The 25,020-nt window shown below is 43.6% G+C and overlaps 1 protein-coding gene across 1 annotated transcript in view; it reads left to right on the top strand.

Moving 5' to 3' along the window:
• Positions 1-25,020, top strand: part of ABCA13 (ATP binding cassette subfamily A member 13) — a 377,080-nt gene that overhangs the window by 204,584 nt on the left and 147,476 nt on the right. Inside the window, 1 exon segment of the mRNA XM_090049781.1 lies at positions 2,265-2,370. Within this exon segment, the coding sequence (XP_089905907.1) occupies positions 2,265-2,370 (106 nt within the window).

The following is a 25,020-nucleotide window of genomic DNA, read 5'->3' as shown; positions in this document are numbered from 1 at the left end:
TTAGCCTGTGCCCCCAGGCTAATTAGCCAATCTGCAGCATCACATGAATGCTTCTACTCTGCTTTCTGTTTAGGAAGTGGCTTGTGAAGGGCAGCATGGTGTGCTTGGTGACCCAAGAAGCTTAGTGTGTTGACCTGGCCTACATTTTTCCTTCTCTTTCCTGCCTGGAATAGTGCAGGGGTTCACTGGGGGATGGTAGAGGGAGCCATGCCTCCACCTCCCTAAATATGGCTTGGCAGCAAGATTCTCGTTCAGAAGACTATTATGTCACAAACTTCCTGAGGGACAGTGGGTAAATTATAATCTATGTGCCTCAATCTCCATCAGTTAAATAGGGTACTGATCATTTCTGACTCATTAACAGTAGTGAGGGACTTGCCAATAGAAAGGAAAATACTCCTCCCTAATTATTTCAATCTCATTAACTGTGTTTAGCCTAGTATTGTTTGTAGTGGTGGAAATGGGTATACATCAGTGATAGAATCACATAGGCCCAAAGCAACCAATTAAGTGTAGGCCTGGACAATCAAAATCTCCCTCTAGTATCTACTAATATAACAAAGGTAAGAAACATTTAATTTCTATTGTGCTCGCTCTAGTTAGCAGCCAGAAATGTTTACTGGAAATTGACGGGTAGCTATACAATCGATAATCACTATTAAACAGCAATTATATTGACTAAACAAAGCAAAATCCATCTAACAGACAGACCTCAATGGAGCTAAAAACAGCCTTTTTACCAGGATAAAGAAATTAAAATAGACTGGCTTTTATAGCCCTTTGTATGGACTCTTTGGGTGCTTTAAGGGTTTTTTCCCCTTTGTTGTAGCCAATATTGGATTCCTTTGTTGGAAGAGTTAAATGCTACTGTGTGACAGTAACGTTAGGCTAATAGGGGTGCTGCTGGTTTGAAGCAGTTAACTGTTTTGTTTATCTGTTTAACCTACCTTTGCCTCTCTCAGTAGTGCCTCCTTCCCCTATCCTTTTCTCCCCCTTTCGCTATCCTTTGTATTTAAATTACTTTGTTCCTTTCTATGTATTGCCATTGCTATGAACAGACCTACAGACAGCACCTGATGAAGTCAGCTGTTGCCTACAAAAGCTTGTCTTTGTGAATGAACCAGTCTCTAAGGTGCCACCCTTCCTTGCCTTCTGCCTGACTTCAGACTAACATGGCTAACTACCTCTCTTTATTTTTATTATAATTGAGGCTTTTCAAACAAGATTCCATGACATACCCTTAAACTGATTTATTGAGCGCAACTTTGGTGGGGATAGCTACTGCATTTGCTACAAAATGTGTATTTCAGCAGTGTTTCTGCTCTCAGAGAGCTAAATTTTCCCTTGAATTTCTTCCTTTTGCTGGAGCTGCTGGGTTCAGGATTCTGTAGGGTTTTGTGGTTTGAGTTAGGGGCATTCGATGTGACAGGGTAGGGAACTAAGAAATTTCCATGGGGTTGGTGGATGCCCCTCTAGAATATAAGCAGGGAGTTAATGCTGCTTCATGGAAGCATGGGATGCCTATACATGTGCAGGGCAGGCATTTTGAAAGATGCTGTAACTTTTGTTTTTTGCTTTACTTCCAGCACTTTAAGTATAATACCTTAAAACTTAATAGGCATTCCATAGTTTTGCGCAAGTTTCATGCCTATAGAGGAGGAGGCAGGGAGTGCTGGATATTCTTTTGAGAAATATGCTGATATTGGACTCCAGAGCTAGGTACACCTGGTGGTAGCAAGTAGTAATTATGACTTTGAAAAGCCCCAGTTAAATACACATGCAATGAAGGCAAACTAGGTAGACCGAGTTGCACTACTGCAGTTCGCCTTACATTTAAAATGCATTCAATAAAGTTTATTAAGGTGACTTCCACCATTTTAAAAATGTTCTGAAGTTGCCCATGTGTATTAAGTGAATGCTTTAAAATGTATTAATGGTGCAAATCATCACATGTATGGGCACCTATAAAGTCCAGAACCCTATATCCAGCCCCTAACAATCTATGAATCTATAAATGCTACAGCTCAGAGGTAGGGAAGCCCAGTCTGTGGTGACCTAGCTGTGACTGAGCTTTGCTCTTAGATGGCAGAGTGCCAGTACAGCACTGTGAAAGGGCCAGAAGCTCTTTGTGCAGATGCTTTTGAATCTGTGGGATGCTTACTATTGTTTTGTACAGTCATTTCTCAGTAGAGATATTGTAAGGTGAAGCTTGAAAGCTGATCTGTAGGAAACTGGAACTAATTTATTTTTCTGTTTCCTGAAAGGTGTTTTTGAAGTTACTGCAGGACACAGGGAAGAAGCCATCTATGCCCTTGGCAATAGACTTGAAGGCCCCAGTTGCTAATGGTACTGAATCAACCTATCAGAAGTGTAAGTAAAAAAAAAAAAAAAAAAAAAAAATTCTGTGTCTTGCTTCAAAGCAGTTGGTTTTAGAAAGGTGAGAGGTCTACAGTTAATCAGGCTAAAGCCTCCCTACAGTTGGCAGCATGTGTGAGAGGAGTGGGCTACTGTAGGTCATCACAATCCTGTGTGATGTCTTCTCACGTGCAGTATTCAGAGGTATCTAGATATCCTGCTTGGGATTATATGCTTCAACACTTGCCCTGGCTTACTTTCGGACTGATATGGCTAGAGCAGACCTTGTAATCTTTTTTTAGCTGCTGCTTTCTGTCATCATGGACAGCATTACCATCAGGTTTGTCATTCAGGCCCAATAATGTAGATGTCATCTTCAATTTAGACCTATTGCAAGCTCTTCACAATTGTATAAGTATTGCAGATTCTTTCTGCATGACATCTCTAAAATATATACTCTTCCCTTTCCATCTACACAGTTGAAACTCGCATCTGGTTATTTATTTAGGGCAGCTGTAGACATGCAGAGCCTGCTCCCATGTGCTGTAATTATGGTGTGTTGGGCAGACTTGATTAATCGAGTCTGACAGTGTGTGCTAATTAGCATGCCTCCAGCAGCCTCTGTGTCTCATGTATTAGTGACCCCACGCTCCAAAATGGTGGCAGGGGCGCTTTAACTAAAGCTCCTTTGGTGAGCTTTAGTTAAAGTGCTCCCACCACTGTTTTGAAGTGAGGGGACGCTGATGCATGGGACACTGTTAGTGTTTTAATTAAAACGCTTCACCCCCTTCCTTGGAGCACGTGTAAAAATCCTCTTAGTTGCTGTAACCTTCTTTTCTCTGGCTTTGACAACTGTAGTCTTACTTCAGAACACTGGTTGAAGATCACCATGTGAGCCAGTTGCTTTGACTATATTAGCTCTATCTTAGCATCCCTGCTCTGCCTCCCTCATCTGCATTGCATCAGCTATAAGTCATTTTGTCTTTGTTTTTAGGAACCTTGGTGGTCTGTGCCCTCCCTGTCTAACATTTCTGTATCCAAATGTCAACTCCCATCTCCAGTCAGCCCTGGATGTTGGCTTCTTTCACTCACTTGTTTAAATTTTAGAATGAGCTCCCTCACATGCTGTCCCCTCACATTTGGGGGTGGTTTGTATAAGGACCTAGAAAGCCACTTTGTTGTTTTCCTCAAAAAGCCTCCTTAATACTCTCCTTGGCTGTGGTGCTTACAAAAATCTTGACAAGTGCAAACTCTGTGGGTGGCGTGTTCAAAAGCATTCCTTGCTGACCTTGTTCAGCTCCCACAGCAGTGTGTGGGAGTTTTACATTGACTTCAGTGGAGCAGCTAAAGCAATGCTGAGCACTTTAGAACATGTCCCTCCTTAGAGTTTTCTATTTTGTGATTTTTCCCTACCTCAGATAGCATGAGGTTTGAACACAGACATCACATTATAAATGCCCTGTGGTGACCGTCTCATTGATTGTCTTTTTCTACGTCTACTTTCCTCTCATCATATAATTATGGAGATAGAGATGACAAAATGAAAGCAACAAGGCGCCCTTTGGGGAAAAAAAAACTAAAATAAGAAAAAATCTCTGTGAAATGACAACAGGTGCTGTATTATTTATATAGTTTTAGATATCTCTTTATTTTAGGACTAATTAAAAACAAAGTTCCATGGCACATATCAAGTTAGATAACTTTTAGGAAGTCTCAGGGCAGTTTATCAAGCTGTTTGTCCCCTGCACGTCACATTTTCATTAATTTATACAAATTGAAATGTATAAAGTAATCAATGTTTGGCCTCTACTGTACCTTATATCTTAAGTTAATAGCCAGCTATTTTTCAGAACATATAGATATGTATTTATTAGGTGTCTCACATAATTAAAGAAACCATTAATTAGAAGCAATAGTTCTTATTTCTGAGGCTGATAAATTACCGTAAGAAAATGTGATAATAATGCTATTTCTGCGGGGAGAAGGATGGAGAGAAATTTTCATTCATGGAAGATGACTGTCATTCATCATTAAGGACAGTTGTGAAGTGTAGGCATAAGGGATTTGGGAGTTGGTCATGAAAGGTATCCATCTTTGTCAGAGTTAACCAGAATACTCCATGGGCAATAGCTTGACCTATATAATTTTGTCTTTGAAAGCAGACTCAAAGACAGTCAAACTTTCTGTTTGGCAGAGTAGTTCAATGAATTTTGGCAAAGCCCTAGAGTGAACAGCTGGATTATTTAAAAAGATCACAGGATTCTCCTATGCAAATTAAGGGAATTGGGATTGAGATGACACATGGTGGCTAACACCAACGAGGGTAACAGGTATAGGTATTGCATCAAAGCCCAGTGCAGAAGGGCTATAGCCCTGTATACATGGCCTGTTCAATACTGAATTATAATAGTTACCCATGGGGGCCTTATCTCATACTTGCAGTCTTTGATGAACCTATTTTCACAACAAACCAGGCACAGTTCTTTTGTTCTGATGTTACAAGTTGGAAACTGGGGTACAAATACTGAAGGTTATGACAGGACTTAGTTGCCTCTCTGCCACGCAGCCAGCTGCCTTCCCTGCCCCCTGCCATGCAGGTCCCAGGACTCTGTTAGAAAGCAGGGGGCGAGGCTCCCCTCCACTTGTGGCAGTCCCAGGACCTCCATGGCATGGGGCGGGGAAGGCAGCCAGCTCCATTGTGCAGGGCTTCTCCCAGTGGCACATGAGTATGGGAGCCACACGTGCGCTGCATGGAGCCCCTTGCAATAGAGGTGGGCCAGCCTGGCTGAGCTCCTTGTCCCCACGTGCAGTGCTGGGTAGAGCTGTGCATCATTGGGTGGCAGCACCTATATGGGACATGAGTGCTGTAAATAAAAAGGGAGGCAAGAATGAACCAGAATGGCTATATGGCAAAGTTATTTGAGCCAAATAGTTGTTGGAGGGGGTTGTGTGCCGTGGGGGGGGGGGGGGAGGGGGGGGAGATTGTGGAGGGTCCCCATGTCCTCCCCTCTCTTGCACCTCAAAAATACCACACACCCACACCCACACTGTGCCTCAGCAACACCCCCACATATACACAACTCCCCCAACATACCCTGTTGCCCCCACACATTCCCACACTCCACCATATACACACCTACCACCAACCACACCCCCTCAAACAATATACAAGAATAAGACTTTATTTTTGAGTTATTACCTCTGTTTATAATATGCAGATACAAAACATGACAAAATATTTTTGTAATAAAATTAAAATACGTTATAGTAGGTGTTGGTTAACTTCTACTGTATGCTTTGGGTTTCTTTTGGTTCCAAGATGGCGAACCTCCCCTCCCAAAAGGAGTACTTCTGGGAGACAAGGGGAGGGACTTCTGGTGGCAAATGTCAGGGGTTAGGGGTGGGACTTTTAGTCCCAGATAGGAACCAGAGGGTGGGGCACCTGTCAAGGGGCAAAGCTACCCTTGCAGACACCCAAACTAATTAAGCAGCCCTCTAGCCAAAATATCCATCTCTACTCTAGTCTAATGGTTGTGCCATGCTGTTGAGAGGTTCCAGTTGTACTTCAGGGGTTTTTTTATGTGCTTTATTTCCTGGTTATTCAATTTTTTTTTTTTTAATAAACAGCCTTAGGAGTAGGGACCCGAAACCAGATCTTTCCCACTTCTCAGGTAATTGTTCTGGCCACTGGGAGACATGGTCCATGAATACGCAGAAGAATAGCTTTAAAGAAAAGGAGTTAGCACTTTCCCAGCCCAGAAACACCACTCTTAGCATAACAGTGGTTAGAATTTGAATTTCTCAGGCAGGGGGTAGAATTGAACCCAGCCCTCCTGCTTCCTGGATGAGTGCTGTAACCACTGGAGCTCTCAGAGACATGAGGATCTTCTTCCCAATCACTACCTCCTCCTATGTCTTAAAAGAAAATATTCTGGATTGTAATGTTTTTGAAAGAGAAGCTCATACACTTCCCTTAGGGGTAAGGGTTTCAGCTGTGAATTTTGAGTGGAGCAAGGGATCTCTTAGAGCACAGACTCAGCTCTAAGCACTAAGCTCAAAAAAGGGGCAGGATTTAAGATACGTCTCTCTCCTCCTTACTCACTATTCCCTAGCTTGGGCAGGCCTTCTTGCTCACTGTTTTGAATTCCATCCTATGATGTATAGCACAGCCTGTGTATTGCGTAGATGTAGGCACCAAAGTGGGGGCTATGGATCTTGTTATAGTGGCTAGATGCCCAAGTAGTTGATGGTGCAGCACTGTGCTGGAGTCTCTTTGTGTGTCTGAGTGAAAGCTTGCTTACACAATGTATGTGGATGAACAGAGAGTTGAACCCAGGTATCTCAGGCCCCTGGCTAGTCAAACCTTTTTCTATGGAGTGTGTGGGTCCCAGCAGCAGAGCTCACAAAAAAAACCTCTGCATGTTTTCTGAGTGCCACATTGAGCAAGGAAGGCATAGATATGTTAGGGTCCAAGCCAGCACAGCACAAGTCAAAACTGCATCATGGAGACCATCAAGCTGTCTATGCCTTTCTCCATGTGGTGTAGTAGTCAGCTGGGATTGACTGTGCTGGCATATGTCTCAAGGCAGATGTTGGAGGGTATTTCTTTCCTTAGCTATGTTGTGCTCTGAGTGCCTTCCACAGATAATAGCTTCTTTAGCTGAAGTGTTCTAGCTCATATCTACCCTCCAGCCAACCAAGAAGCCTTGTTCTGACTGACCTTGAGAGAGATTTTAAGAAGTGTAACACTTCCTCCTGCTTTTGCTGCTCACTTAAAGATGGGCTGTGTTCTGAAAGGTGCCATCCAGAGTAGAGAGGACATAAGACTGGTCCCTTGAAAGCATGTTTATATGTCTGTTGGTGATGCAATGCTGGTGTGAGAAGAGGCTGACAGAGCTCTTCATAAAAGCAGTCAGGGAAAAATACAAATGGCTTAGAAAATTCATGTAACATGCTTCAATTTAGAAATAATACAATAAAACCTCATGCATTCAAAGCACAGGGGAACAAAAACACTAACATTGAAACAAACACACTTGCCAATTTGCATATATGCAAATCAATACAGGTATCCACAGGCTTAATTCACTCAACTGATGTGTTTTATCTTTTTGCAAAATACTTCAAGTCTCAGCACAAGTATTTCATAATCACACTTTTGCACAGCAGTTGTGTACCTACTTATAATACAAGCTGGTTTTTTTTTAAACACATTTTTTGTGTTCCAAGCCAAATCAAGTCCAAATCTATGAGTGAGTCCAGAACCATACGTGGCCCTTCAACCAGCAAACAGCTTCCACCCCCACCAGGAGCTTCAGATGTTTCCAACATCTTTCAGCAGGCAGGCCCAAGGTCAGAAGCTTGGGGTTTGGATGCCCCAAGTTTTGCCTGCCCACAGCCATATGGCCACAGGAGCAAGTTAGGGAGGAGGCTCCCATTTTCATAAAATAGGCTTTAAACCCCAACACCTCGGTGGGTACTAAACCACACCAGAAGAACAGTTGTCTTGGAGAGGACTTAAGGAAAATTGCCTTCTTGGACTTAGATATATGACGTTTCCCCTTCCAGGTAAGTATAATACAAGCTATACATGATATTTAGTTGAAAGCCAAAAGACTCATCATTTAGGATATAGTTCATTGGTCTAGGTCCCAGCAAAGTCAACAGCATTTCAAGCCATGGTGACTCAACAACCCAGTCCTACTCAGTATGTATGTATATTCCAGATTAACTTCTCTGCTCCCCACCTCAAGGATCCACATGCCAATTAGCTTCCTACTCATGACTGTAACTGGATGTTCTTGTCATGATTCCTAGGACCCTCCAAATTTATATGCAGATGAGGTGAGAAGTGACCTGGTCTGCTCATATTGGATCGAGGGCGGGGTCACACAGGTCACATGCAACAGGCTGAGAGAAGGTGTGACAGTGTCTCTCATCTATGTAGATGTTTACCAGACATTTAAGGCTGGTGAAGCAGCACAAATCATTAGAAACAGGAGAGAAAGTTGTTGTTCAGCTGTGTAAGTGAAGAGGAAGTTGAAATGTATTTGATGTAGTGGTTCACTTTGACTCGAAAAGAGCTGGCACTGGGGGGGACTGAATGCAATGAAACTGTCTTATTCAGGTAGGCTGCACTACTCCAGCCTTATGGCAGGTTCCCAGCAGACATTTTGCGCAGTATGGGCCTTAGCGTTGTGCCAGGTGTAGTATGGGCATGCTCAGCGCAGACTTCATGCACTCGGCTTCATAGCTGGTTTCTATGACTGAGCACCTGTTACAGCACATTAATGATATATATTATATTTAATGAGGATTTCTTAGTTCAAGGGACCAGAAAATGGTTTTGAATTCCAAAGTAGATGTTTATGAATTATCTGTATTGTAAAATGTACAAAAATCTATTCTTTCGGCTGGGGCATGACAATAGATTTGAAGTATCTGATACTTTGAGCTACCCAAGATTGAACTAACAAGGTTATACTGTATATATTTAAAAGAACAAAATGTGAGTTCGCCTCTGACAGGGGGCTTCCCGGGGCTACATCTCAAGTTAGCCCACTCACCTGTCTAGGGCAGTTTGCCCTGACTCGCCTGCCACAACTTGAATGATTCCATGATATATTAAGTGGGAGGCTGCCAGTTTATTTCCCTGATGCAAGAGGCTGCTATCCATGGCTCCATACCTTCCCTACATCATGGCCCATGCCTTGCAAATGGCATCCAGAATATTATTATTGCTTCCCAGCTTCAGGCCAGGTCAGATTCAGTCCATTGTTGGGCCTCTTCCATGCTCACATTGACTCCGCCCCCTCTCACAGGGGCCTCTTGCACGCCGCCCCTTGCTGGGCTACATACAACCTGCCCTGCTCCCTTGAGTGGCCTCCTGTCCATCAGGCTTGCCTACTAATTCTCTGGCACAGCCCATGAAGCACCTTTGATTTGCTCATTCTCCCCTACTCTACATGGCATTGCCTTGTGCCAAACACTGGGCTGCTTCTGCCCCAAGCCTTCCACTGGGCAACTGGTTTCATGCACAAACACTTGGGGTTGGCCCATGTACTACCCTTTAAGCTGCCCATGCAGCCCTGCTTGGTACACCCCTGGTGCAGTCCTTCAAGCTTTCCTCTGTAGCCCTACTCTGCACCCCACTAGTACAGTCCTTCAGGGTTACACCCTACTCTGCATGGACCCTCAAACTACGCACAAGGGGCCTCCGGGATCTCACACCCTGATGGGCTCAGGTGCCTCATTATTAGTGCATCTGGCCCACACTGCTCCTACTACTCTCACCACTACCCACCAGATGGTGGGGACCGATCCTTTAAGGTTAAGGTGCTCCTACCCGCCTTTTACTGGTGGGTGGGGTATGTGGTCTAGTATTTTGAGGGGGCTGTCTGACCACGATAGTCCTGCCAGAACCCCTTCCCTGGCAGGGTGCAGTTTTTAAGTCATGGCGAGGACCAGGAGCCTCCAAGCCATCTCTATAGCTCCTGCCCTTACTGCCAAGATGTTACTGGACCTGTAACTCTGCTAGCTGATGTTACTACCTTGAAGGCTGGCAGCAGGCGTCTGTCTCTTCCTGTCTTTTCTAAGTTTAAAAATGGCTGCCTTAATCAAGCTTCTGCTGGCTGCCTGTCTGCAGCCCTTAAAGTGGCAGGCACCCAAAGATGCACTGCCATACCCTCTTAGGTCCTTTTCAAGTCCAGACTGCATGATTCGTCACCTTAATTCTGGTCATGTCTCACCTGCATAGAATTCTCCATGTAAATCAAAATTGTTTCACCCCAGCATTCTTTCCTGCCCATGACAGGGGGTCGGACTTGATGATCTGCTCAGGTCCCTTCCGACCCTACCAACTATGAAACAAAGATTCTGCATAAAGGTCAGTCAATGGTAGCATTTGATGCATGGCAGTGGCAAGAATGATGAAGGTCTCAATTCATCAAAACACTGAGGCTCAAGGGCCCCTCAGAGGCATTTAGATTAAGACGTGATGGGATCTAATCCAGGAGAAGGCAATTATTTTGGCTGGAGGGCCTCTCACAGAGTTTTGGTGAGTTGTCGAGGGCTGCATGGGTAGCCCTGCCCCTTGATAGTTGTCCTGCCCCTGGTTGCCATATTGGGACTGGAAGTCCTGCCTCCTAACCCCTAATCTTTGCCAACAGAAGTCCCTCCACCTTGCTTCCCCCTCTCTCCCCCGCCTCCAATATTCCTTTTGGGAGTGGGGTTGCCATCTTAGAACCAGAAGAAAACTGAATCATACACTAAAAGTCAAACACCTAGCATAACATATTTTAATTTTGTTACAAAAAATATTTTTGTCATGATTTGTGTTTGCATAGTCTATATAGAGGTGATTGCATAATAAGTAAAAAAAAAAAAAAAAAAAAAGTCTTATTGTATATTGTGGTGGGGCTGGGTGTATGGTGGAGTGTGGGGGGGCATAGGTATGTTGGGGTGTCTATATGTTGGTGGCGGTTGTGGGAGCAGGGTGTGGGAATGTGAGGTTTTTGATGTGGGAGGGAGGGTGGTGGGTGTAGGGACCCCCCATATTCGCACCCATGGTGCACAGCCTCTGCTGCTGGCAGCAGCATGAGGTGGGGGGGATCCAGGGTGCTTATAGTTGGCTGGGTACACTCTGACCGCTGTTGTGCATGCAGCCTGCCCGACCACCTCTGTCAAGGGGGCTCTGTGTGGCGTGCCTGCAGCTCCCACGCTTGCATCAGGGGAAGCCCTGCACTTGACTTTGTGGGGAAGTAGGGGACAGGGCTCCCACCACTCCCAGTGGAGTCCAGGGACCTATGCAGCAGGGGGTGGAGAAAGCAACCAGCTCCAGTGTGGGGCTTTCTCCTGTGCGAGTGTGGGAGCTGCAGGGGTGCCGTGTGGAGCCACCATGATGGAGGCAGCCAGGCAGGCTGTGCTCCTTGCACCCCCCCATGCAAGGATGGCTGGAGCTGCACCACACTGGGCACGAGTGCCTTGAGTCCTCACCTGCTGTTGCTCCTGGCAGTGGGGCTGCGTGCCATGTGGCGGAGTTTTTGGGGAGTCCCCACAAACCCACCCTCCCTCCCCCACCCCTGCCTTGCCCCTCTGTTCCCATACCTGTTGCCCAGAGTAAGCTGGATGCCTGGGAAGTTGAGCAGATTCCCAGGGCCAGCAGCAGTCCCTCCTGGAAGCTGTATGTTGGCTGGGCCCCTCTGTCTACAATGGTGGGGGTGAGGCAGAATTAGAGTATGTTGGGGGTCTGCATATGAGTGGGCGCCTCGCTCCCACCTTTGTGGGTGGAAGTGCTGGGTGGGGCACAATTCGTTGGTGGGCACCACTGGCTGGATAAACATGCTTGGTGGGTCTGACACAGCCCATAGGCTGTATTTTGCCTGCCTCTGCTCTAATCCTTGATTCCAACTGTCACACTTCCTGTCATGCCACATGTACATGGCAGGACGTGTGATCTTGGTATGGGGCATTACTTCCTAATCATACCCCCTACTATCAAGATAAAACCAATCAGTTGACTGTTAACTGGTGCTGGGAACCAGACAATGGTCCCTGACTCCAACTGACAATGAGCTCAGCACATGGAGAGTCTGGGCTGCAATGTCCCAGTGCTGGGCTCTTTGTGCACCAGGAGCTATAAAACCACATAGGCCCCCCAACTGAGCAGTAGGTGTGCTTTTAACAGGTCCTGGTTCATGGGGAGGCTGGCAGTGGAGAGCTGTATAAGCCCAGTGTGTCACCCAGCTTGGATGTACATGGGGCTCATATAACCAATATCAGGCTCCCGTGTACAGGGAGCTATAAAACCACATTTCTGCCCAGCTGGGTAAGACGCGGGACTTATACAACTCCGCATGGACAGGGAGCCCAGCACTGGGCTGTAGCAGCAGCAGTTATACGTGGAATAACTTTGTGGCTCATTTACTGCATTATCACATCTTAAATTGAGTTGCATGTATGCTGGTTACTATTTAAGTTGCGATTAATTTGTTAATCACGTCTTAACTTTAACCAGGGTTCCCAATACAAGTTACATTTAAGGGTATGCTTGGCACTGAAAACCAAAGTATAAACCCAAAGGCTAAGGAAAAAAAAATGTGAAAAAATTCAAACAATCTTTCTTTAAATAATGGATAACACCATTTATAATTTGGAGTCATTCTTGTGATTTCCATTGGGTTTTATTTATTACTTTCCACAAGTTTTGCTAGCCACCTTTACTGCAGGTCCATTAAGAAGTGGGTAATATACTTTTTTCCTTTTTGTGAAGAATACATTTTTTAAAATTGAGGACTGCTTACAGCTATGGGTATGGTCTGTGCACATATGAAAACAGTGTTAAGATTTAATTTGCAAATTGCTGAGTAGCAGAGAATATTATTATAGGTAGGTATGTGCATATATGCCAGGCATGTATAGCTATAAATAAAAAGGAAGGCAAGAATGAACCAGAATGGCTATGTGGCAAGGTTATTTGAGCCAAATAGCCTTGAAAAAATCAAAATCCAACTCTAGTGAGGCTGATAAAAGATAGCATAAACTATTGCAGGCAATACACACAAAGGACATTAGAGCCAAGGCTAAGACTGAAATTGAAGGGCAAAAAGCTAAAGGTATAACACAAATAACATGAAATTCTTAAAGGATAGCAGCATGAAGTCTACAAGAGACTTAAGGGAGGAATTAATTAAAAAGAAAAAGGATATAAAGGCCTTGCCGAAGAGTTAAATGAATAACTTTGTTTCAACACAGAGGATTCTGGGGAGACGCTTACTCTGGGCCTAATCGTTTCTGCTAGGAAAGAGGAAGAGCAATTAGAGACTGAAGTGTCAAAAAGGCACTCCCAGCAACTGCAGGGAGATGTATTTGAAAGAAGGAAATATTTTTCATACAAAACGTGACTTATCTGTAGGACTTGTTGATACCAGTTTTCACTGAAGCCAAGGGCTTATCAAGATTAAAAAAAGGTACCTGGGTAGTTATCCATAGTGGTAATACTGAATATTTTAAAAAAAGTTAGAGATGTAAATCCCCAGGCTTCTTGGCAATTGCCATCATCTGACAATTCGGGATTTAGGAGGAAATTTTCCTTGAAAAGCATGGTTTCTTGTACTTTCCTCTCTAGCAGCTGTTACCATCCATTGTTGAAGGATCATGGACTAAATGTTCCACTGCTTTTATTGTGATTTAAAAAAAACAACAGCAGTGTACAATATCTCTAAAATACATTTTAAATGGATTAAGTGCTTGTTTAACTAACAGGTGGCAAAAAAGAGGCATTGGCAGGGAAATGTCATCCAACAAAGTATTTCTACCAGAGTTCCCCAGGGATTGGTACTTGGTCTGAATCTATTCAGCAATGATATTGAAATTAGGAGGGATGTGGACAACATGGAGAGGGTCCAGAGGAGGGCCACTCACATGATCAGGGGTCAGCAGGGCAGGCCCTATGAGGAGAAGCTAAGGGACCTGAACCTGTTCAGCCTCCACAAGAGAAGGCTGAGGGGGGATCTAGTGGCCGTTTACGAACTAGTCAGGGGGGATCAGCAGGCATTGGGGGAGTCCCTGTTCCCCCGAGCACTACCAGGAGTGGCTAGAAATAATGGTCACAAGCTGGCAGAGGGTAGATTTAGGTTAGATATCAGGAGGTGCTACTTCACTGTCAGGGCAGCTAGGATCTGGAACCAACTTCCAAGCAAAGTGGTGCTGGCTTCTACCCTGGGGTCTTTAAGAGGACACTGGATGAACACCTTGCTGGGGTTGTTTGACCCCAGTACTCTTTGCTGCTATGGTAGGACTTGGCAGGTCCCTTCTGACCCTACCAACTATGAAACTATAATATAAATGCACCAATGATTTTATATTCAGATATCATGCACAGATTGACAGAATAGTAAATAAGATACAGTTATAAGGGGCAGACTTTGTTACATGGCTGGGTGGACCCATTTGAAAAAAAACAAAATACAAAACTGTTTTAATGTAGCCAAATGGAAAACCTAGGACAAAGGAATGCAGGGGACTTGAAAGCAACTTTAGATGGGCTTGCAGTTTGATACTTTGGCAAAGAGAACTAATGTAATCCTCAGATGTGTAAGCAGGAGGAAGGAAGGTATATCTACCCGCTATACAATATTAATGAAGCTGGCACTGAAATGCTGCATGCAGTGTTTGTGTCCATGTGTTAGAAAGGATGCTAAATATTGGAAGCAATACAAGAAAGAGCTGCAAAAATTTCAAGGGCTGAAGCAAAAATGTTTGACAGTGAGGCACTTCAAGAGCTTACTCTGTTTAGCTTATCAAAAAGCAGAGGTGACTTGATTACAAGGTCAAAGTATTTTCATGGGGAGAAAATAATTGGGGGGGTGGTTAATGTACTGGAACAAAATTTAAGTTGATTCAGTGTCTGAAAGCTGAAACCAAGCAAAGTCATACTGGCAATACTGTATTCTTCCCGTTATAAATCTGCTTTTTGTTTGCCTGCACAAGAACCATAAAAAACCACCCTGTACTAATATGCCCGTGGTCAGCCTATCATTAGGACCCTGGCACGCTTGACTTCTGTATTTGTGATATTTTTGTCCATGCAATAAAAATGCTAGGTCAGAAAGATTTTTCAGTGCAGTTATTATTTTCAGTGCACTTTAACCTTGTCATTGGCTGCCTATACACATGCTTAGAGGTGTGTGCATGAAGGGCATTTTAATTAAAGTGGTTCCTGCCCACTGTCACATGTATTAAGCGCCCCCCCCCCACTTCAAAATGGCTGTGTGGGCAATTTCAGTAAATCATTCAATGAGGTTTAGTTAAATTAACTCATGGTCATTTTGAATGGAGTGGGGAAGGGGCTTAATGCACATGGCAGTGAGGTAATGCTGGAGCATTTTAATTAGAACACAGAGCAAACTCAATTAATTGAGTCTTCTCTGATATGTTATAATTAGAATGCAATCAAGCATGTCTATAAGCTGCCAATGAGTCTTTTTTTTTGGTTATTTCATTCTCTTGTAGGATTTTGTAAGAGCAAGACCCAATCAAGGTCTTTATCTATAGGCATTCATATATATACAGGGGAAAAAAACCTGTTTTTTCCTAAAATCAAACCTAAAAATGTGGGGTCAGGTTATTGTTAGAACAGTGGAGTGGAGTGACTGAAATTTCTAACAGTGGAAATAATAAGCCATTGGGATAAGCCAGAGTAAACTAGCAAACAAGTGATGAATTCTTTCTTAATGTGTTTATATGGAGGCTGGAAGCCTTCCTGGAAGTTCTGCTTTATACAGTAATTGGGCTTTATATAGAGGTAGAAGTGAAACTCAGTAGCCTTTGAAAGTCTGACTCAGTGGTGGTAGACCCCTGACTCCATGCAGTGCCCAATGACTAGGAGATGATAATCCACTAGCTCATGTTCTTTTTTCCATTCCAGTCTGTTTTTCTGTCCCAAGTTGTACCATCTTTGCCATTCCTAAAATGGCACCTCATTCACAGCACACAGACTCACTTGCTGCTTTTTCTCAGAAAATGGTTGACACAATTAAGATGGTTACTTAGCATAAGCAAATGGCTGGCTTAGCTATCGCTCATAAGCAAAATCTGCTTGCCTAAGTGTCTTGCAGTGTTACTTTTAATATATTATTCTGCCTTGTGGTTAGCAGCTTTTGCTAGGCCACAGGTTAAAGCCCTGTTTCAGCTGCAAATCCAGTGCTCCCCAAGATCCAAATACAGTCACCCTAACAAGGCTCTTTTGGCCTTAAACATCATGGACGCATCCAGATAAGCCTGCACATGCCTCTTGCAGCGCCTCACACCCCTTTGAGATGCTGCAAGAGGCACGTGCAGAAATGAGAAAATGTTTCCTACACTGCAAATTTGCAGCGCGGGGGCAAAATTTAGACCCCTGGATTATCCAGGGGTCAAAAAACCCTGACAGAGAAAAAAAGCAGGGGGCATGGTCCTGGACTGTGCCCTGAGGCAACCAGAGACTTGGTCCTCCATAGAGATACTCTGGATGCCAGGGCATCTCTATGATTAGCCCTCAATCCTGGTGCTGAAGCACACTGCCTGCCTGTATATGGCAGGCAGCATACCAGCAGCAGGGAGCTGGAACCAGGTCTCCCCTGCTGAGTAAGTAAGAAGTTGGGGGGCTGGAGGAGAGGGGAGGGGACTGTGGGGGGGACTCCGGCTGGCCCTGCCTGCTCCCCCAGGCCCTCTGATCCCTGCCCCACCCCCTGGCTGCCCACTGAGCCCCTTGATCTCTTCTCTGCTCAGCCCTGCCCCCAAGCACCCCCAGTTCCTGCCCCCTCACCTCAGCATCCCAGGGGAAGAACTCCCCCCCTAGCACTTACCAGCAGCTTCCATCTGCTGTCAAGGTCAGTGGGGCCCCAGCTCACATAGTGGAGGGCAGGGGACAGCTGCATGCAGCCCCAGCCTGAGGTTCTGCTGTCCCCCTGCTACCCTGTACTGCCTGGAAGGGCTCTGCCAGGATGCCCGAGAATCCCACCCAGCCCCTGCTCCTGGGGTGAGTAGAGGTCTTTTTTCTTTTCTTTTCTTTACTTTTCTCTTATTCTATTTTCTTTCTTTTTCTTTTTAAAGTGCTGGAGGCTGGGGTGGGGGGGGCATCCATGGGGGGCTGGGGGTGCAAGTGGGGCTGGGGCTGGGTGGGCAGCCATTGGGGGGTCTGGGAGATAGGGGAGTGAGGACTGGGTGGGGCAGCCATTGGGGGGGGCTGCAGGAGCCAGCTGGGGATGAGGCTAAGCAGGGCAGCAATCCAGGGGGCTGGGGGAGCAAGCGAGGAGTGGGGCAGGAGCATATAGGCCCTGCCCGTGAGAGAGGGTAGCCCCTGGGGGGGGGTGTAGCCCCTGTGGGGGGCAACAAAATATATATTCATGGTATTCATGAATTCATGAAACATGTATTTAGAATTCACTTTATTATTATGATAGACACGCTAGTAGTCTTCCAAACTGCTGTTAACACTGTACGATATATCAATAAAACATTGCCCAACTGATCACTGTCATTCTCTCGTTCTCTCTCTCTCTCTTTATAGTTGTCTTTTGTTTTAATTGTGGAGAAACATGGATTTTGGGGTATTTTACAGAGTGACTTCAGGATTTTTTTTATCAAGGATTTTTTAGTTTTTGAATAGGGAACACCAGAATTCCTGCTAGGGAGGCCAGTGGCAGGACCCTGCCTGCTCAGAGCTGGCACCTTGGACCCAGCTGGCTGTGGCTAACTTCTTGGCCAACTGAGGGCCAGGAAGATAAGCTCTGACAGTTCAAAGCAGGCCATCACATCCAGAACATCTTCCGGTGCAAGAGCTGCTCAGATGGCCAGGCAAGGGGGCACACATTGCAGTAGTGCCACACAAAGGCCAGCTCTGCAGCCACAGCCTACTGGCAGCTGGCCCAGAGGAGCAGATGCCTCATCCAGGTCTGGCAGGTGCGCAGCAGGTCACAGCCAGGCAGCAGCCCCCACTGCCAGACTGCTGCAGTGGGTAAAGGGTGCAGGAAACTCTCAGGGCTGCTTCAGCAGTCCAGCTGGCACAAGAGGTAGTGTCCCTAGGTACCAGTTGGGTGAGCTCCAGAAGCTCCTGAGTATTTGTATCACCCAGTTATTGTGGGCCCTGAGGCCCACATGGCTAACTAACAGCCCCTATTTTATGGGGCCAATGGATGGATAGCACAACAAAATACTTGGACAGCCCAGAAGCTCCTGAGAGCTACCCCTGAGCTACTTGACAGGACAGTTTTTTGTACTGCTGGGGGCCAGGACAGGGTAGCTTTTTATACCACTGAGGAGCAGCACAGGTGCTGGCCCTGGGCTCTAGAATCCCCTGGCTGCAGATCTGGGAGAAGCCAGGCAGGGTTATTTTGCACCAAGTGGCACAATTTGCTCCATAACAAAGTGCATGTCCGAGCACGTGCGCTGAAGCAAAAAGGCCTGGCTCAAATTTGCACCACTTCTGTTTGAGCTGCTGCAAGCGCACATGTGCTTGCAAGTATGGGCATGCCCCATGAGGCTTAAAGAGGTCAAGACACTGCATTCAGTCTAACAAATCCTACATTGGCTCGAATTATAGAACATGCAGATGACAAGTGCAGTAATTAGTATTTTGGGCCATATTTTATCCTCACATTTTAAACAGAACTCTGCTATCAAGTTCTGTTTAAAAGGAAGATGGAAGATGATTTTTAGTAAATCTCTTCATTCTATGCCCTGTAGAAGCATACTAGAGAAATTAAGCCCTGTTGGTGTGGATTAAAACATTCTGGCACAAATGGAAAACTGGATGGAGATGGGGTGAGGCGACAGGTCTGTGGGTTAGGGAAGGTGGTTTATGGAGCAAAACAGGAATTAGCATTGTGACTAATTTTGCTTTTTCATTAATTGTTGAGAAATGGCGGGTGTAGCACCCTGGTTAAACCTGCAGAGGAATGGCATGTACATATAGATGGCTGACAATGGAAGGCCGTCTTCCCCACCAAACCCCTGTCCTGGGCTATGTAAAGAGGCCACACAGGCAAGGCAGTCCATGCAAGTCCCGCCCTTGGCTTCTCTGTGCAGCCACATGCTGAAGAGCTAGAACCTACAAGCACCTCTGCTTTCCTGCCCTGCTCTTTCCATTGTGCTACTGGAGAGAGGATGCTGATCAGTGGGGATCTGTTGGAGTGTGTGTATAAAACCCCTGAAATTTCACAGACACTTCCATGAGTTTGGAGGCCTGGCTCAATACTTATGAACACGTGATCAGAAGTACTAGAGTCTAGCCGTGGAAGGACTGTCTGTGGTCTCTGTCATCTTCATATGCATTGTAGTTTTTAAACATACCACTCCTTTCTTTCATGAAAGATTCATTTGAAGAGTGATCTCTATTCTGTAAATAGATACAGATGGCAGGTCATGTCTCAAGTTCCTTGAGCATTTTCAGGCCTACAGTGTGTGGAATTTGAAGAGGGAAGCTTTTATGCCTACCTGTGATGGGACATTTGCCTATGGAAATGGATTGGTTTGGATAGTGCAGCAGGGAGTTATGATCAAGACCAGTTATAGAGCTTTCTAACTTACAGTACATTGGTGTCAGGATTAGGCATTTCCTGTGAGGATAATTTACTGTATTTACTCAAATGCAAGATGAGGGATTTTTCCCTCAATTAGCATATAAGAGAATTGCATTAAATACATTGTTATTCTTTGAACTGCTGCTAAAAGCATCATGTGCTTAGTAATGGAAACTACCTATGAAGTTGATTAAATGCAGCCAACACTGAGCATAAGTATAAAGTACATGGCCCATATTGGGCAACCAGGCTGATGAGAATCTACAACAAGGATAGGTTAATGCAACCCATCTGAAGAAGATAGTATTAGTTGTACATGTGTGGCAAACATGGGGTGCCAAACAGTTCATCTAGAATTCCTCTGGCCCCTCTTTCAACCTGTTGCATATGTTTAGTGTGGCTATAAGATCATAATGGCTTGAAATGAATGCTGTTGACTCTGCTGAGGGTCCAGCTTAATGAACAATGTGGTAAATATTCAGCATTTTGTTTTTGGACTAATACCATGCATAGTTTGTTCTCTCTCTCTATGTATAGGTATATATATGTACATGTGTGTGTGTGTGAGAGCGAGAGTGACTTAAAAGTATGTTTATGGAGTATCCCTGTTAAAACAATTCTGGATGAACTAAGTCTATGTGTATCATATGCAAATTGCTACAGCTATGTTTATATCAAGGGTAGTTTTTTCAGATGTGCTCCTCATTTCTAAGTGCTCAGGGAGATCAGGGTCTGACAAGTAAGGACAGGGGGAAGGGGCTTCAGGGGAAGATGGGGGGGGGCAGAGGGAAAAGGGACTACCTGACTCCAAGATTTATTTTCTCTGCTGTAGGAGGGGCATGGATTCAAGACACCTCCAAGAATTAGATTCTATACTTGGAAAATTATATAAAATGTATACATTTTCCATATATAGAATCTAATTAAGGGGGGGTATCCTCTTATAATTAGGTTTGTCTTATATTTGAGTAAATACAGTAGTCCATTTTGCTCCTTCACATCTCAGGTTGCTGTTAGGCACAACAACTTCAAGCCCTCAGATCCTGCTTCTAAGTAAGGCTTTACATTGGCATTATATGGAATCTGATAAACATATTACCCTACTTTGTCACCTGCCTAGCATCTGGATTATTGTACATGTTTGCAGTCACAGAGTTGGAAATTTTTCATGCTGCCTATGTCAGGAGTGGCACCAGACCATGGTCATTCGTAGGGTTGGGGAACAAAGCACTGGAGATGGCCATGGTGCCACACATGAAAATGTCATTTATCCCCAAATTACAGCCACAATAGAAGATAATTACAAGGATCTGCCTTCCTAGATACCTTGAACTCAAGGGATTGGGTCACTACACAGGCATGCATCCTTTTCAGGGACTCTTCTCTTGCTATTGTAGCACACTTTCTCCTCTCATACTGGTGATGCCGTTCATCTCCCATCAGTGTTTCTTGTCTCCCCACCTACCTCAAGCCTTTTATGGGCCTCCCTTCTTTCAGTCTGTCCAGTGTCCACATGTTATTTTTGTCCATTGCCTTCTATGCATTATAATGATATAAGAAGTAACATTCACTTCTTCTGCTACCTGTATTCTCTAAACTGTTAGGCAGCAGTGTTGTATACATGCAGGTGACATCATAGTACTTGTATATTATCCCTTTGGATGAAGTGTACATCAAGGACAAGAAGTGGCAGAGCTGCCACTCCCTAGTCTACTAAACTGCCACCATCTTCAATATCATCTCAGTACATGTTGGTTCATTACTGATTTTCATAATAATTAATGCATTAAATAAGCGAAGTAGGGCTATGTAATGGTTAGAGGAGTGTGCCACAGCATGGCAGAGTTTCAGCACAATGCCATCTGGAGTGATTGATTAGTGTCAGTCATCCAGGTGTGCCTTAAAATGACCAGGTTCTGTCATGTTCCTGCTACTTTTATCTCTACATCTACCACTATAAATATGTACAATTCTACCACTATAAATATTTCTGACTATATGTTTATGATCAAAAAAGAGAGGCTAGAGAGACAGATGATAGAAGGTAGGGATAAATTGTGTGTGGATGGGGGGGGGAGGGGTGTGACTCCAATAACATCCTTCATCCCTTGGAATTCCTCCTTAAGAAATTTTAGGAGCCTTACTCTGGCTTTCTCAAAAACAGCGCTTAAACTTTTCTTGTTTGGGATGAACTGTAGCTCCCCCTTCCTTTTTTCATTTTTCAGTTAGTTCTTGGAAGCTAGTTGAGTGAAACGAAGGCCCATATATGTCCTTATTTAAAAAAAATATTTTGGGCAATAAGCTTATTCTTAAGGGCCAAATGACCAATTTTCTTCCCAAGGCATTTTGCTTCATTGATATTTTAGTTTTGCTTATATTATTATGATGTTTAACCTTCTTCTTGAGTTAAATAATACCCTATTTTCCCTTGAGCAATGATGAGCAAATGTACCATACTGCTGTATAGGACTTAGAGATTGACATGGCTAGTCTGAGTCTTTATGAGAGAGATCCATCAGTTTAGAGGAATGATTGTTCCATATTCTAAATTTAGTTTACTTCAATAAAGGGAATGAAAATATGGTGAAGAGGAAGAAAAAGGTGTAATAAAGCCTAATGTACTGTGAAATAGAATGATGTTTGGAAATCAAGGAAGCTTTTGGTAAAGGGTTTACAGTATTTTATATGAGCATTATAAAACATTAACATCAAAGGGTATGTGTTTACTCATCATGTAAATTGCCAGTCACAAAACTCATAAGTTACTGTAATTTACAAACTAAATTTAAATGCACCTTTGTGGAAGGAAACCTGTGTAGATGGCAGTTCACGTGACACTTCTCTGTCACTCAGGCTCTCTAACAGTTGCTTTTTAATTGACATAAGAATGAATAAATGAAAAAAAAAATCACTTCTGGTAGGAACAAATAGTAGCTCTAGGTCACAAAGTACATTTTATATAATACAGTCTGAGTAAATCTAAGGGGAAAATCTTTCCATTTTGGAAAATAAGATTTCATTTGAGACTTTTTGGTATTAACATCCTGTGGCTAAGTTCCCCATGTAAAATAGGGATAATAATATCACTGATCTCAAGGATACTGCAATACAAATAAGTATTCATGTGCTAAAAACTAATGGCTGTGAGGCATCTGAATACGACAGTGACGAATGGAATTCAACAACCTGCAAGAAATATTTCTCTAAAGATTGTTGCATGCCAAATTTGGCTGGTGTAACTAGAGCATGGGGTCAGCTACAGAGTGATGAGGAATGTAAGAATGAATGTTGAATGGCTGACTCATTTGCTGAGTGTTCTTTCCAGCCTGTGGACTTAATGAGGCAGGTGTCCAGAGTTGGGGAGGAGAAGAATCGTGCAGCTGAAGTTTGCATGAAGTAGGCAAAATAAAGGTTCCCTTGGCAAAGTTTAATTTTGGTGTTTTGCGTTAGTTTGCAGTTCCAATGCAAATGCAGTTATATTTCAAATGTATGTGATACAGATGTATATAACCTTATTTAAATCTTATGTATCTCATATCACTGTTTGTAAGGTAGCCCCCAAAAGTCAAGATTCCTTATTCAGGCATATTTAATGTTAAAGCAAATCAGGTTTTCATTTTTCAAGTAGGAAAAAACTCAATAAAACAACTTACATGTCTGAAAAGGTATTTTAAAATGCTTGGCAAAAGAGCGTGAATACATTGGTGTATGTTGTCACTAATCTATAAATGCCATACCAAAATACCATGCAGGGTTGTTGGTTGTAGCCATGTTGGTCTAATGACACAGGCTGGCAAGGTTTTTTGAGTAGATGTAATATCTTTTATTAGTCAAACTAAGTAGTTGGAAAAAAAGTTCTTTGCAAGCTTTGTGCCCAAAAGCTTGCAAAGAACTTTTCCCTAACTATTTAGTTGGTCTAATAAAAGATATTGCATGTACTCAAAGAACTTGCATCCCAGTACAGAATACAAAATCCTAGCTATGCTGTATGTGAGGTTGATGGGAATACTGCTCTAAAGTAGTAGATTTGCATTTACCTAAAGCTTTCTCAAAAAGTCCTTCTCAATTGAAATTGCACATGCTTCCAGGTAAGCTAGAACATGTTTTCTAGAAAATGCCACAGAGTCATTTTTAGTTTACTCATGGTTAAGTGATCAGATGTAGTTTTGAAACTCTTGGGTGATTTTCCTAAACAAATATTTGTTATGTATGAGTGTCAGTTGAGGTACGTCAATTTTGGCTTTAGTTTAAAGTTCAGGCTTGGCTGTATGTTTTCCTGAATAAAAGCTGGTACTTGTGCTGTGTTTGGAGAGAGAAACTGTTGTGTACTAATATTTTATATAGCTCCCTTTATTTATTTATAGGCATTTCTGTTGCACTGCCATACTGCCTAAATGCCTCACAAAAATGATTCTATAAACACACACAAACTTGGCTTAGTGACAGTAAATATTCAGTCGGAATACATCCTACCAATTCTCAAAACCTAAAAAGCTTCAGTCTAGCACAAAATATGAACAGTAACCTCATAGTTTCTGGTTTGCACAAATTGTCATAGGTAGTATGTACAGGATATGTAACAGGTATACATGTTGAAGTGGGAGTTATTTTGCCTCATTGCTGAGGTTCTGAGCTAGGAAACAGGTCTGACTCTGACAGTCTGTTCAGCTCTATACTGCTTGAGAAGGAAGCAATTGTTCATCTCCTGACTTTAGTCACTAGAAGAGGATGTAACACTCAGTCTGTTTTCTAGACGGTATGCTGGAGATGAAGAATCCTGGACTATAAAGCTGTTTTCAGGAGAAGAATCTGGTTTAACTGGCTGAGCATGCTTTGTCCACCTTCACTTTGTCTGAAAGACAGTGCACCAAGTAACCAGGATTTGGGTTTGCCATGTTAGAGTCCATCCAGTAGTCTCTGTAAATTCTGTTACCATATTGACAGCTTACACTTGACAAGGTCTTTATGCGATATAATTGCCAGGTCAGCCTTCCAATTAAGAGCTGAATGGCACTGTATGGCACATAATGTTTGTTCTGGACTTCAGTGTAGGTGGGAATTTTACTCATTGAGAACATTATTCTGTCCGTCTGTCCCTCTGTCTGTCTCCCTGCTGATCTAGGTTATCACACTCATCAGAGACCCTTAGAAAATAATAGAGCAGTTGGTTTAGTTCATTAAAATCAATGTAGCTACTTGTTTAATCCACTATTTATAAGTTATCAGGATGCTAGATGAAAAAGGATTTTTCATCAAATACATTTTTCAGAAGATTTCTCTGTGTGTGTATGTGTGTTCCTGCAAAAAGCCTGCCTTATGTATCTACCAATGCAAGATTACAACTCAGAATACAGGCCTAAAGATATTACTGAACCTATACACTTCATCCTCACACACAACTTCAGTTTCAATAACCAACCCTTCCTCCAGACCATGGGCAACAAAATGGCCCCACAATATGCCAAACTTTTTATGGCTCACATAGAAGAAGAATTCTTCAAGAACTGCAGCATCAAACCCATACTAAACCTAAGATATATATGTATGACGTCTTTATCATTTGGACCATAAACCTGCAGTCTCTGATTGATTTCCATCACAGATT

Source organism: Crocodylus siamensis, chromosome 5 (genome assembly GCF_052110815.1).
Source record: "Crocodylus siamensis isolate JL-2025a chromosome 5, ASM5211081v1, whole genome shotgun sequence".
In the NCBI taxonomy this organism is placed as follows: Eukaryota; Metazoa; Chordata; order Crocodylia; family Crocodylidae; genus Crocodylus; species Crocodylus siamensis.
This window is presented reverse-complemented; position numbering and strand designations above follow the sequence as displayed.